At 41.8% G+C, this 13,488-nt stretch overlaps 1 protein-coding gene across 1 annotated transcript in view; it reads right to left on the bottom strand.

The window, feature by feature from the left end:
- HEPHL1 (hephaestin like 1) overlaps window positions 1-13,151 on the bottom strand; it is a 32,576-nt gene extending 19,425 nt beyond the window's left edge. Inside the window, exons 1-5 of the mRNA XM_053935078.1 lie at window positions 12,982-13,151; window positions 4,401-4,645; window positions 3,416-3,628; window positions 1,494-1,673; window positions 298-552 (exon numbers count right to left, since the gene is read on the bottom strand). Coding sequence (XP_053791053.1) covers window positions 298-552; window positions 1,494-1,673; window positions 3,416-3,628; window positions 4,401-4,645; window positions 12,982-13,151 — 1,063 coding nt within the window. The remainder of the gene's footprint in view (window positions 1-297; window positions 553-1,493; window positions 1,674-3,415; window positions 3,629-4,400; window positions 4,646-12,981) is intronic.
- Window positions 13,152-13,488: the final 337 nt, after the last annotated feature.

Genomic DNA, 13,488 nt, shown 5'->3' with positions numbered 1-13,488 from the left:
TCATTGCTCATAAAAATCTCAGGTTTACCTAGGAAGCATAGTGACAGTGCTGGGTCTAGCAAGTCTTCCTCACTTAAGTTACACCGCCAAGTCATTCATATTAGTTGAAGATTTGGCCCAACATGTATCATTTCTGGTGACAAAACTCATAATCATGACATTTATCTGGTGAAATAGTTGCAAATTGTTCCAAAGTCACACAAAAAAAGTGTCAAATCCTGCTTCCCCTGGAAACATCTCCCAGTTTTCTCTTCCAAACATAACAGAAGCTGATGAGGGAGGTCTATGGCAGCGTACCTCGTAAGTGCTCATTGACCTGACACGTTATCAGCCACCTCCCGGGGCTGCCAGGAGTCATCTCCGCCGTGATGAATGTCGCTGGGAAGAGACCGACCACATCTGCTCTCTGGTCTCTGCTAGTGAACGTGTGGCCGTAGAAATAAGCAGCATGGATGTCTATCTCGCTTCCCATGCCAAACAAGTGCCAGGACATGGAAGTGTCAGCACACATCTCCAAGCCGGGGAGATTGCCATATATATAACCGTTAATAGCTAAAAAAAAAAGTATGAGACTTTATGAGAGGTGAAAGAAAAGTGCCTCTGATCCCATTTCTATGGGTGATCCTTTCCTGGCCCAGAAAAGAAACTACCTGAATGTTCACACTAAATAAGGCCCTCACAGGCTCTTTGATGAAGAGTAGCATTTTGAACATACGTCTTATTGCTCTGTATGATCAAATGCCCCAAATTCTCTGTCTGTGTCTGTGAAAAACATCCTGGGGAATATCAAGATGTTGCAAAGGCCAAGTCATCACCAAAAAGGCCTGATAATGAAGTTAACTTGTTCTGCAGCTATTTAGCATGGCTGAAATCTATTTCCTCTTGTCCTATGTCTTTAATATACCATTACGTGCCAGACTCAAGAAATTTAGATTTGAAAATTTTATCAGCCAAATCAGTGAAGTCAGCTCTATCTTCCTTAGCTTCCATATCTGATAATGTATCAGGATGCTAGGAGAATGAGACTCATATTTTGCAAAATATATTATTTCCTAGGCTCCCTGGAACAAACAAAATATATAGAAATATCTGGAATTAACTTCTTACACCAAATGTCCAAATAACACAAAGTACCATTGGCCAATATATCTTTGAAGGGCAGCAGTGGTTATACCAGCCAGCCCATTCTTTCAATACACACACCTCAAATTGCTTTGCAGCTTTCTTTGCTCTTTTCACAGCTGGACAAAAATCTGTTGCCTAAGATAAAATGCTAAACAAATGTCAGAGCTGGGCATGAAAGCCAAAATCTTTCTGCAAGTGTCATGCTGTTTTTAGGGAGAGGTTTTTATCAACACAGTACTTCAACATTCTGACCCATTCCTTGCTGACACAGATAAAGGAGAGACATCACAGGAGACAGAAAGTCCTAATGAATTGAAAAGAGCCTGGTCACTGCTGTAGGTCACCATTTACTCAAAAGTCCTTCTCACCATGCATTCGGTTGCTGGTCTGGAAACCTTCATCCTCTTTGTTAACTGTGTCTGGTTCTAAGCAGAAGGTGTTTATATTCTCATCGAGGTACCAGCTGAAGTTTTCATCTACAATGCTAAACATCAGGGCAAAAGCATTAGCAGCACCAGTCCCTTCTACTGTGGTCTCATCTGCAGTTCCTAGATTGCAAACAAAAAGGAAAGTGATAAAAAAAGCCTGGGACCAGATTGAATTTAAAAATGACAATAACTTTGGCACACTTGAGGAAATACAGTTCTTTGCCCACAGTCTGCAGGGCAGGATGAATTTCACTTAATTTTGCTCTTCTAAGGCATTCCCTCCAACAGACTTTGAACAGATGAGTGCCTCCAGAAGGCAAAGATAAGCTAAGTCAAGATCATATTTCAGTATCTCTTTGGTCTGACATGAGCACAAGCACCTGCCAATATCTGTTGTCCCATTTCCCCACTCTTTGGCCCATTGCATCCAACCCTGTCCCTTAGTCAGTGACAGTTAGCACCTGTGTTCCTGCACAGTGAGCCAGGTCATGAGCTGGATCTATCCTGAAACCAGTGACTCATGGGTTTTCTTGACAAGGAATTAAGGAGTAATGAGTGCTAGCCTGCATTTCTGTTGCGCTGAAATGAATGCTGAACCATACCCCCAGCTCGCTCTCCGCAGACTGATAAGGAATCCATGAGTGTTATCTAGGACTAGATACTTAAATTTTAAAAGGCCGAAGACAGGATGAACAAAATTTATTCCAGCTAAGTTCAACATCTTTATCCACATATCTGTTTGGGGAGCAACCTGAGACCACAGGACTAGTGATACTGAGTAGTCTGTTGTTAACCACTGGTGGATGTAGACTTCATTCCGATCAGTCTATCTCTGATCCCATGGAAACTTTCCCTTCCTCCACCTTCTCCGGGGAAAGCTCAGAGTCTTGCTCTCAGTTCTGTGTCCACCACCACCAGCTGGAGGACTACATCACGTAGATATCCTCCTTCAAGAATTCAAGGCCAAACATGGAGACAATCTGGCCTTTCAGGCTAGGATTGTTTGGAATATGCTCTCTCCTATGTTATCTTGTAGTTATCAGCTCAGTGTCACATAGTCACTTCTGTGGATTTCAAAGGCTCTTGAGGAGAATGTAAGTCTGAGACATTTTAATTGTGTGAGTTAAGCTGGAAACCAGGCCTGTCTTTTCCACATTAAAGTCTTTATCTTCTTCATATATAGAACCTACTTCACTTAGAAGTACTGCATATGAAATCAAGGCTGATTTTGTACTCTGGGAGTTACTGAAAAGAGGTGGCAGAGTTATATGTGCCCAGGGGCAGAGGTGGCAATGACTCAGCTGATAGAGAGGGCTGGTTCATGATGTCTCCAGCACAACATTAGCAGGCTATAAAATACACAGGAGAGGCTGTTCTGTGCAGATCTCCATAAGGTTGTGAGATACAATTTGTAAACAAAAATAAATACATACTCTCTATGTGGAAAAAATTACAAAGATTAGGCTTTCAAATATGTAAATGCTAATGCCAAATTCACCCAGCCAGCTCTAATTTGATTTCCTGAGCAATAAGTCCTTTGTTCATCCTGAAACTTCCTCAGTTTGAGAATACTTATTTTTGGTCTTGGCCACGACGGGACGGTCACAAAGCATGCTGCAGTCCCTCCACCAGCCGAGACAAATCTATCGTGAAGCCAAAGGGGAGCAGGAAGGGGGTTGTCCCAGAGCTACAATACCTACCCTGGGATGCTCCTGGAATGGCCCATCTATTCCTTGCCCCTTTTTACGGGCTATGTAGGGATAGACTCTAGACCATCATGTTTAAACCTGTAAGCAAAAATGACTGTTAAGATGCCAAGCTTGGCAGAGGGGCTTGCTCTATCAGTGTTTCTAGCTCAGTACCTTTTTTACACACCAGCAGAGGCCCAATTAAACCAGATGCAATATCTCTTGGTGTGTCAATGTGAGAATGGTAAATCCAAGTCAAGCAGTTTGAGTCTGCCAAAGTTGGGGAATAATCTTTCCTTACTGGCCATGTGTATGTGTAATTTCCACCGGGAACAACAAAGTCGTCCTCTTTGCTTTTACCGCCAGTTCCATCAGGGTAAAGTGCTCCTAATACATAAAAAGGAAAAAGGAAGACTTTAGCCATACTAGTTGTTTTTGTTAAATAAATGTGTAATTTATTCTATTTTAACTTGTATTTATAATATAATAGCAGCATTCACTAATACAGAATCATTGAGAAATTTTGAAAAAACTCAGAATTTCTGTCAATCTGACCACAAATATATTGGGAGTTAAAATCCATTTGTTATTGGTAGATAAACCTTAAAAAATGCATTAATAGGCATTTCTTCCTAGTCTTTTCACTCTTATCAGTCATCTAGAATTTTTTCATCTAACAGTGTGTATTTTTTCACAGGAAACTGATGAGAATACTGACTGTAGGCACATCCACACAATCCTCTAACAAAAACACACATGCATAGGTCTGGGATTCTGAAAATTAGATCATGTCAGTTATAGGCTAAAAGAGAGGAAAACATTTAGTTGCAAGAACTCCATCTATTCAAATAGACTAGAGGCAGAAGGAAGGAGGGAAGATGGGTGAGTTATGATTCAGAAAAATAATTCAGGCAAAAAGACCCATCTAACCTGTTTCAGTACTGGGTTTATCCCAGGTGTTGAAAGTTTGTGGCAAAAAGTTTTGAGATGAGGCTGTTCCTGGTTTTAGTCATCAGCTGCAATTACTGATGAGTTTATGAGAGGGTGATCTAAAGTCCTCTGATGTCAATGTCAATAACAATAAATACTGGGACAGACTTGTAGCCATTATATTCGTTACTCCAGGGAAAAAGAGAGGAAAAGGCAAGCCAGATTTTACCTTCAGAGTCCTTGTCATAGAAGACCCCGTGTGGGTGCACAGAGTATGGGCGGGAAGCAAAGTTTTTCAGATGGATGATAAAGACATCCTCTTCTTCTGCCTTCAGGACTGGGCCAAGGAACCCCAGCCATGCTGCTTTGGGGATCTCCTGGGAGTAAGTGTCATCCGTGAATTGCCTAAAAATAGCCTTTTTGTACACACGTCCTATCCGGTTGGCTCCTCTTGTTGCATACACGCTTGCAAACCTAGCGTCGGGAAGGAAAAATTTGAGAGACAGTAAACCTGTCTTAAGAACTGATCAAATAACTGGTGCTTGCAGTGCAAATAAATAGTTCCCTGGGACACATCTCATGGCTGGTGGAATTGAGTTAAACCTCAGGAGTACATCAGGATGGGACTAGCAGGGCCCAAGCCCCTTTCTGTACAGTAACAACCATCCCACTTGCAGGTCTGGTCCTTAGCACAGTTGTTCCAAGCCTTCATTGAGGACCAGCCACTCAAGCCTCAAGCTGCTCAATTTTAACAGCTTCTCCTCTTTTGAAGGTTTGAAACCTCACCTCTGAAAGCATGACTGTTCAGAAGGAAAATAAAATGAAATTAAGATATTTCAAAAGCCAGTAAGAGAGATTCTAATCAACCAGCTCAACTCCCTGGAAGGATAGCAGTAAATGTATTTTGCATGAAATGTATAACTTCCACATTCCACAGTCTATGTTTATAGCAACTTCAAGTGATGAAGAACCCACCATATGGTCAGTGGTTAACACATTATGACTTTTAAATACCTGCTCCCTTCAAAGCCTAAATTGCATTTGCAGTCTGATATCATCCAGCTCCACACTCCAATCACTGGTTCCAGTCAAGTTCTCTCTCAGATCAAAGGAGCCACATGCCATCAGAAACTTCTTTTTTATGCAGACACTTGCATAAGATTTAATTAATTGACCAAATTGCCTCCTACCCTTCTTCTGGACAAACCAACCACAAATCTTACGCAAAGCTCTCTTTTGAAAGCAAGTATTTCTCTATCTCTGTTGAAGTCTGTACACAAGAACTCACACAATAGGCAAGTAATATTCCAGCTAGGGCCAGAGATGCTCCCAGTCAGTATTTCTTACATAATTGGGAATCAGTTTTGCCCTTTTAACTATATCATACTGATGACCCATGCTCATCCTATCTGTGATGATATAAAATCCATTTTTTAATTCTCTCCATGTTATAGGTGATAAATATGATATACAATCTTCATCCCTAGTTATAATACTCAATGAAGGCAAAAATTAGACCCTTTGCTACACAAGCAAGCAAGGGACTGTATGGCAAATTTCACCATAATTGACCATGAGCTTTTCCATCCCCTGAAGATTGACTGAACTTTCATGCTTCCTAAAAAACTCATTAAAAAGTGAACTAAATTTTCCTGAAGTATCACTGGCAGAAATAAAGCAATTTCATATTTATTGTGAGGTTTTTGACTGGTGAGTTCACTTGCTCCACCAATTTTGTTTAGATTCTTTTTTGAAGGGCAAGCAACCGAAGTGACGGATGTCACATAAGTTGAAAGGCATGATTTGCTTTAAGTTCTTCACCATAACATCCACTTCTCCCTCTCCCCAAATCTTTCTATGATTCTGTGATTTCTATGATTCCACAATACACAACATCCCTGACCTGTGGTCATTACACCTCCACAATCACTGTCTAAAACAGACCCCTGAAGTAATACAGATATAAAAGCCTCCAAAAAGTACACTTTTTCATTTGAAATGTGCACTTTATAAGAAGCCACAAGTCTTGGCAGCAATTAAAACATTGTCAATGATATTGCTGGGGCAGAAACAGTGGGGTAGGATCAGGGGGAAGGGGCAGAAGCTTCTCATTCTGCTTCTTCACAGACTAGCATATGCTGGATAAATACCCCCCAAAAGCAGGGTTAAGGAATGAGTTGCCAGGAAATCTGGATTTTCAGAGAATTAGCAGGTCTGTAGTCTGTGGACATAGCAAGACCTGGCAAGCCACACCACATTCACCATGATACCTTCTATTGCCTGGGGGAAGAGCTGCTACCAGAGTGTTTACCACAGAGTAGGCGGTGGTGTCAGTAGGAGTGCAGTGTAAATGCACATGCTTCCTTACCTCATGGCAATGTATTCACATGACTATCCCTAATTCGAATTATGAATTGATTTTTTAAAATGAAGAAATAAGAAATAAGAAATTTTCTGTACAAAATATCAAATGAATTTTTTTTCAGAAAGTCCCTATTTTCAGGAGATATTTTTCATCAGATTTTTTTTTCCAATTTCACCAGCCACTAAATATTTTGGTGCAATGGCACCATGCTTTTGCCATGATGACAGTGTCTTTATGGCCAGACAACACTGCACGCTCTTTCATAACACCTCTGGGATATACTGTCTTTTCGGAAGAAGGAGAATTGTACCCCAGAAAAATGCACTTCTTAGTCAGGCTTTGTTAAATGCTTCACATGAACCTAGCTCCTTTAAATGCATAGATTGTGATCCCAAAATCCAGTTAGTTATCAAAGTTTAAGAAATTACCATGAGAAAACCCTCTAGGCTTAGGTTCTGAGAAAGTCTCAGTGCCTAAAGCTATGCTATAATATCTGGATCTGTGCTTGCCTTCTACTTAAAGCCATCTAGAAGTCAGGACAAGTCATTTAGTGGCAGCTTTCTAAAAGGAGGACTGTTCAAGTGGGTGCAATGGATATCAGCTGCAGCCAGTCACAGTGTAGGTGATGCTCTGTGTGTGCAGAGATGCATTTCCAGCACATCCTTTCGGTTGCCCTCAGTACCTGAAAACAGAGCACTCAGGTTGTTGTGAGTCCCATTCCAGGTGCCCAGGCTGTCCCATTTCATCCAGGAGGATTTTGAAGGCCCACCTCAGCCTTCCCAATTAGCTGGTAGCTCCGTGCCTCTTCACAAGTGCTGCTCTGCTTCACATTGCAGTGCTTGAAGTCCTTTTGCAGAAGGAATATCCACACTAAACTTAATGCCAAAATGTTTCCTATCTGTCATTCCTCTCTTGTCACAAGAACACTTCTCCCTGCCTCTTCATATTCTCCTGCTCACTTCAAACTGCTTCATCCTCCTGGTGGCTTTGTGATTGCTTCTGTCTGAACCTCTTCCTTCTTTCTGACCTTGTGCAGATGTAAGAGCTTCCTCTAAATTTTAACTATTTCCCTCCAACTCAGTTGTCAGCCTGCACTTCATGTGCATAAAGTCATTATGCTCAGCCAGCCTTTCTTCCTACATTAAAGGAGAATGCTACATCCTCTGGGGCAGTACCCATGCAAACTTCCTAAATTCCTTTTCATGTCCTGTGGTCAAGCCATTTTTGAGGTTACATATAAAGATAAAGCAGGTTTGCAAATTGGCATAAAAAGTTTTGTTCTGACTGAGAAAGACATGCAAATCCTGCCTTCATTTCTGTGTCTGATTTCATTTTGGTGCTTGACCCCTTTCAGCACTTCCAAAGCTCCAAGAAAAGTTGGAAATGCACCTGAGTGGAACAGGGAATTATTAACAGGGAATGAACTCTTGTTCTTTAAAGTAAGTGTAAGCATAATTATAGAAATCCAGTTCCCTGCAATGGCAAGCAATAGAAATCTTCCACAGAAAGAGTAAAACAATATAAATCTATATTCTACTTCAAATCAAGACTAGACATGCAAACAGTCTGCCATTTCCAGGTTGATCCATGTGTGAAGTGTAATTTCTACACCCATTTCTTTTATCACACAGAAGATGTGTTTTGCCATAATTTTAACCAGGTTTGTGTTACCTTTGATCTGAAGGCTACAACCTAACAGAGGTTATGTTTTCCAAGAGGTGCTTACATTGGCCAAGCAAACAGCTCTTCAGTAGCCTGGAGACAGATCCTCACAGATACAATTTCAAAGCCTCCTGAGATTGTTTACTGCTGTAATCACCACTGAATGCCAAAAAACAGCGCTCAGAATAACTACTAGATGTGGAATCCCAAATTTTCTCCTGTGGTTAACTTTCTCACTAGCTACTGTACACTCTTGGGTGCAAATGCATGCAAATGCAAAATTTCTTTTTATTGTCATTGTTCCATTGAAGTCCCATAGACTTTACATTCATAACCATTTAAACAACCATCTTTATATTCCCTAAAATCTGTAGATGGTGAAACCTTCCTTACTCTCCACACTCTTTACATACTCTGTGTTTGGGTTTATAACCATTTTATTTCCTCAAAGGTCCTGATTTTTCTGGTGGCTGAAGTAAGCCATGGCAGTGCCAGGATAGGACTCCAGACTGCCACAGTTGTTTCAACCCCTGGGTCACGTAACCTGTTCAAGGTAACTTTCCAAGAAACCATGACTCCCATGCCCAGGCCAGTGCAATGTCTGTGCTTGAGGGATGGCCAGGGAAGGGGGACCAGTGGTGCCAACTCATCTTTTTAAATGGTGCCCTGACCACAAAGCGTGGAACAACAAAGCTGAGTGTCCTCAAAAGACACAAAGCCCTCAAAGGATGTTTTTAGGCTTTCTCTGACCCACATGAGCCACAGAGGTCAATAAAATCCATGAAATCTTAGATGAGGCTCTGAGGTGTCACTGGTGTGGTATGACGGCTTCCCTCCTACAATAAACTTGCCCCCAAAGTCGGTAACAAAGCTCCTCTCAGGCTTCATTAGAGCCAGGATTTCACCTCAAATACCCTTTTGATGTTGACCCTTCCCACAATGATCATCTCTGCTGTTGTTGCAATTGGGTTATTTGGCCTCATAATGACTCAGCCATTAGTGTAGCATCTGTGACGACAGTTTCACCGTCATTTCTCTGGGTGGGATCTCCTCACAGGCAAATTGCACAAACTGTGTTTGATGCTGTGCTAACAAAATCACCCGTTAGTGTTGGTGGGTGAAAGATTTGGCCCACATAAATAAACGTAGGATTGGTGGCCTAAAGAGAAGGGATGAGCTGCTCCGTCAGGCAAAACTTACTAACACCTACCACCAGCAGAGCAAGATTTAAGAGTCCATCATATAAACTCGTATCAAGGTAATTTCAAGGGATTATCAATTAAACTTTTATCCTGAGGGCTGAGCTACAGTGGGGAAAGAATGACTGGTGGATGTCAAACCATAACACCTAGGTATAGTCTGCTCTTGAAAGGCCATTTTCCATGTGACCATTAAAGAAAGCAGAAAACATCCAAGCTCACCCTCCTGCAGCAGCAATACCCATGCCCTAACTCACAAAACCTCACAGGGATCTGCAGCACATCCAGCAGCACTGACAGCACTTGCACCCTTTGTGTCTAGTCCAGCATGGTTTCATGATGCCAGCACCAATTATGTCAGGTGGGAAGGGACACTGACCCCCCCTTCACAGCTCACCTATGCTCAGTGGCCGTAATCTGGACCTGTGATTTCCAAAGCCCTGTGTGCTCCAGAAAATGTAAGTTTAATTTCTGAAGGGAGAACAGAGAGTGAAATGTCTTCGTTTTACTCACAACACTCCAAATTACGAGAATTGGTAGAACAGCTTGGGGCCTCAAGCTTAGACAAGACAAAGGGAAGAGGTGAACAGCCTCATTAATCTTTTTGCTTTAAAATTACTGATGTTCAGCAAGATACCTGTGCAAGCAGCAAGCTGGCTCTGGAGCACTGCAGTAAGACAAAAATAATCATTTAAGCAGAATAATTCTGCTAAGACAGGGCTCATTTGGCCTAATCAGCTCTGATGAGAGGCAGTCTTTTCAGCTCACACCCAGGCAGGTTGTGATGCAGCACTAGGATTCCTGACTCCGGAGGCAGCTCGCTCAGCACCAGCACAGCAGGAACTGAGCATCATAGTTGTGTCTGGTGCCAGAATCTGCTCACCTGGTTTCTAGCCCTATGCTTCAGCTACCAAAGCCCCCTTTATCCTCTTTATTACTAAAAATGAAAGGCTGAGGAAGATATTATTGACTTTGGCAAGCAACATTGAAAATCATCTCTTAAATGTCATTATCTGATCCAGGAAACGTAACACTTTCCATTGCACACTTGCTAACTCAGGATTTTCATTAAGTACTGAGGAATAAGTGGTTTTGATTATATCTCTGTGGGCTAGCTGGAATCAAAGGGAAGATTCCTTTTTGTGTATGCACCAATTCTTTTAAAGATAATCGGCTTGTCTGCAAGCTCTTTATCTTCACTTTGCTCTCAATAAAACTGGGACAGTGCCCCATCAGATGGGTGCTGTGAGGATGCTTCACAAGGTGAGAAGTGCTTGGCTCAGCCAGACTGAGTGTTGCTGCTTGCCGAACAGAGACGGCTCGAAAGGCATTCCAATCCCTACCTGGAAACTGATCCTTAAACTTTGCTTATGGAGCTACTTTTTTAATAATATCCGTAGGAACCAATTAATTAGCTGAAAAGTAGCCCATTATTATACTGTTTTAAATTTACATTAGAGATTATCCTAAAGAGCTGAATAGTCAAAATAGCTGTTTCTGGTTCACTATTTAACCCACATGCGTATGCAGACACTGTTATTCCAGAATACAGCATTTTATCCTGGCTTAACTCAATACGGTTTAAAAATGGAGTAAAATAACAAAAATCGCTTAATTATTTTGCATGTAGGGAGTTCGTGGCAAACATCTCCCTGGCTTTGAATGTGTATTCTAGATTAAAATCCTCTTTGGGTAAACCTTTTGTAATTAGCATTCTGTAATTATTACATTGCCATGATGACTGAAGACATAAAGCATCTTCCATCCCCATGTTGCCGATTAGTAAAAAAAAAAATTGTATTTATGTCACAAAAGTAAATGTGACACTTGATGTTCAGGAAGCATGAAGTGCACACAGCCTCAAAAGTATGATTTATAGAACAGATTCCAATCTCTCTGTGGTATCTCTCTATTGAATACCTCTCCACTGAAGTGGATTTATAAGTAGCTGCTCTTCAGTTAATGCTGAATTACTCTGTAGTGAGAGATCTTCTAGTTTATTGAGTGGAGAAAGTTATCCTCTGCTATAAAGACTAGGAAAGTGAGAAATTCAGGTATTTAATATAAATGAAGAATAATTTTGCCAGTAAAGCTTGTTTTCATGGGCTGAGAACAAACTATTACCCTTAATTCTACCTATAAATGTAATACCTATTTACTTGGATGCCATCTGGGACCTCTAGCTATTAAAAGCTTAAGCATACATTTGTGTTGAAAAATAAAACTTTCTCATCTCCTTCTTGTGACAAAATAGTTTCTTTTAAGAAATTCATCTGAGAGTGATTCTGAAATTACTTACCACTAGAGACATGTCCAGACTTGCTTGGGATTTCCTGAAAAGTCAGAACATACATTTCCATTTCTAGCTTCTGGGACGCAGCATCTAGCTCCCAGTCAGCCTCCAAACCTGGTACAGAGACCAGGACCTCCTCACTTCCTCACAGCTCCTACTCCAATCCCAAGCCTAGACACTGAGGAGGGATCCCCAAAATACCTCTAGTGTGTCAAAAATATCAATGAAATGTTACAAAAATTCCCACACATTTGAATCCTATCATGTAAGAAGCAATGGTTTTAAACAAAAAGAGAGTCAATTCAGATGTAACAAAAAAGTTTTTAACAATGAAGGTGGTAAAACACCAGCACACATTGCCCAGAGAGGTGGTAGATGCCCCGTCCTTGGAAGCATTCAAATTCAGCTTGGATGTGCCTCTGAGCAACCTGACCTAATTGAAGATGACCCTGACCATGGCAGGGGAGGTGAATGAGAGGACCTTTAAAGGTCCCTTCCAACCCAAATCATTCTTTAGACAGGCACCAGGCATCAGAGCCATCTCCATCCAACATCCTGGCCAGCTCTCCTGCTCTAGGAGGAGAACACAGCCAGCCCCAGCCGTGTGGGCATGCGAACAGACACCTGTTTCACTGGCCAAGGCGCGATTCATCACAGCGCTCGCCTGCACTCCCCAGTTTCAGAGATCACCAGGAATTCTGTCTGACCATTCACTGTTGTGTATCTATGCACTTATCTGTGCACATTCCCAAAATGGAAGTCCTCACAGTTGTATGGGACACATACAACACAATGGGACTTGTATCCCATTCATAGGTACTATACACATCTGAATTTCATAGTATCTTACCAAGTTTCCCAAATTTTACTGGGGAAAATACTTAAAATTACATAATATGCCAGTAAACAGAGGTTTGTGTTTTACTGCAAAGAGTGTGCTTGGTTATAAAAAAGTTTGCTTTTTGATACCAAGTCCCAGGGATACCTGCATCTCTATGAAATACAGGTAGGGGATTTTGAGCCCATACCTGATGCTTTTTTGACAAATATCCGTTCATTAACATCCTCTTCAAATACATGCTATCACCTTTCTTAATCAACCACAATGGAAGAGAAATCAATCAAAGTTTACTCTTGCCTTGAAACTGAATTCTCACCTATGACAACATCATCAGAATAACAACGAGGAAAAGGCCGTCTTAAGACATTTGCAGCAAAATTATCAAATTAACCAATTTTGTTTCGGAGTTGTTGGTACATCTCCAGCTTATCAAAGCCCCCAGTCACTTACTTGTCCTCTAAGAGGCTTTGCCCTGTGATCAGATTTTTCCCAGATGGTGCATAGTCCCAGTTCTCTTCCACAATCCCAAGGTAGTAAGTTCTGGTCTTTGCTTCCACCAGCGCCCACAGCCAGAGGAAGCCCAGGGCACGGAGGCGGCCACCGCGCTGAGCGGGAGGCATTTGCGGTGGTGACTGCGAGGCTGGCACGGGCAGGCAGCAGCAGGATGCACCACAGGGAGCTCACCCCTCCCTCCCTCCCAGCTCTCAACAAGTTATAAATAAGGAAGGGACAGAGCAAAGCTCCTCCTTTCCAGCAGGTTAGGACTGGGATAGGTAGAGAGCCAGGCTATGCAGAGCAGGGAGAAGGTTGCTGTCATGGCAGGACCTTTGCCAATCCTTTGGTTAGTGAGTAAATTACTCACTTACCTGTCCAGGCTAGAGCCAGTTGGTGGTTTTTAGAAGTCTGGGTGCTTTTTAGTCCTTCTTTTTCCAGACTAGGTGATATGGCATATTGGGG

This window comes from Vidua chalybeata, chromosome 2 (genome assembly GCF_026979565.1).
Source record: "Vidua chalybeata isolate OUT-0048 chromosome 2, bVidCha1 merged haplotype, whole genome shotgun sequence".
Lineage (NCBI taxonomy): Eukaryota > Metazoa > Chordata > Aves > Passeriformes > Viduidae > Vidua > Vidua chalybeata.
This window is presented reverse-complemented; position numbering and strand designations above follow the sequence as displayed.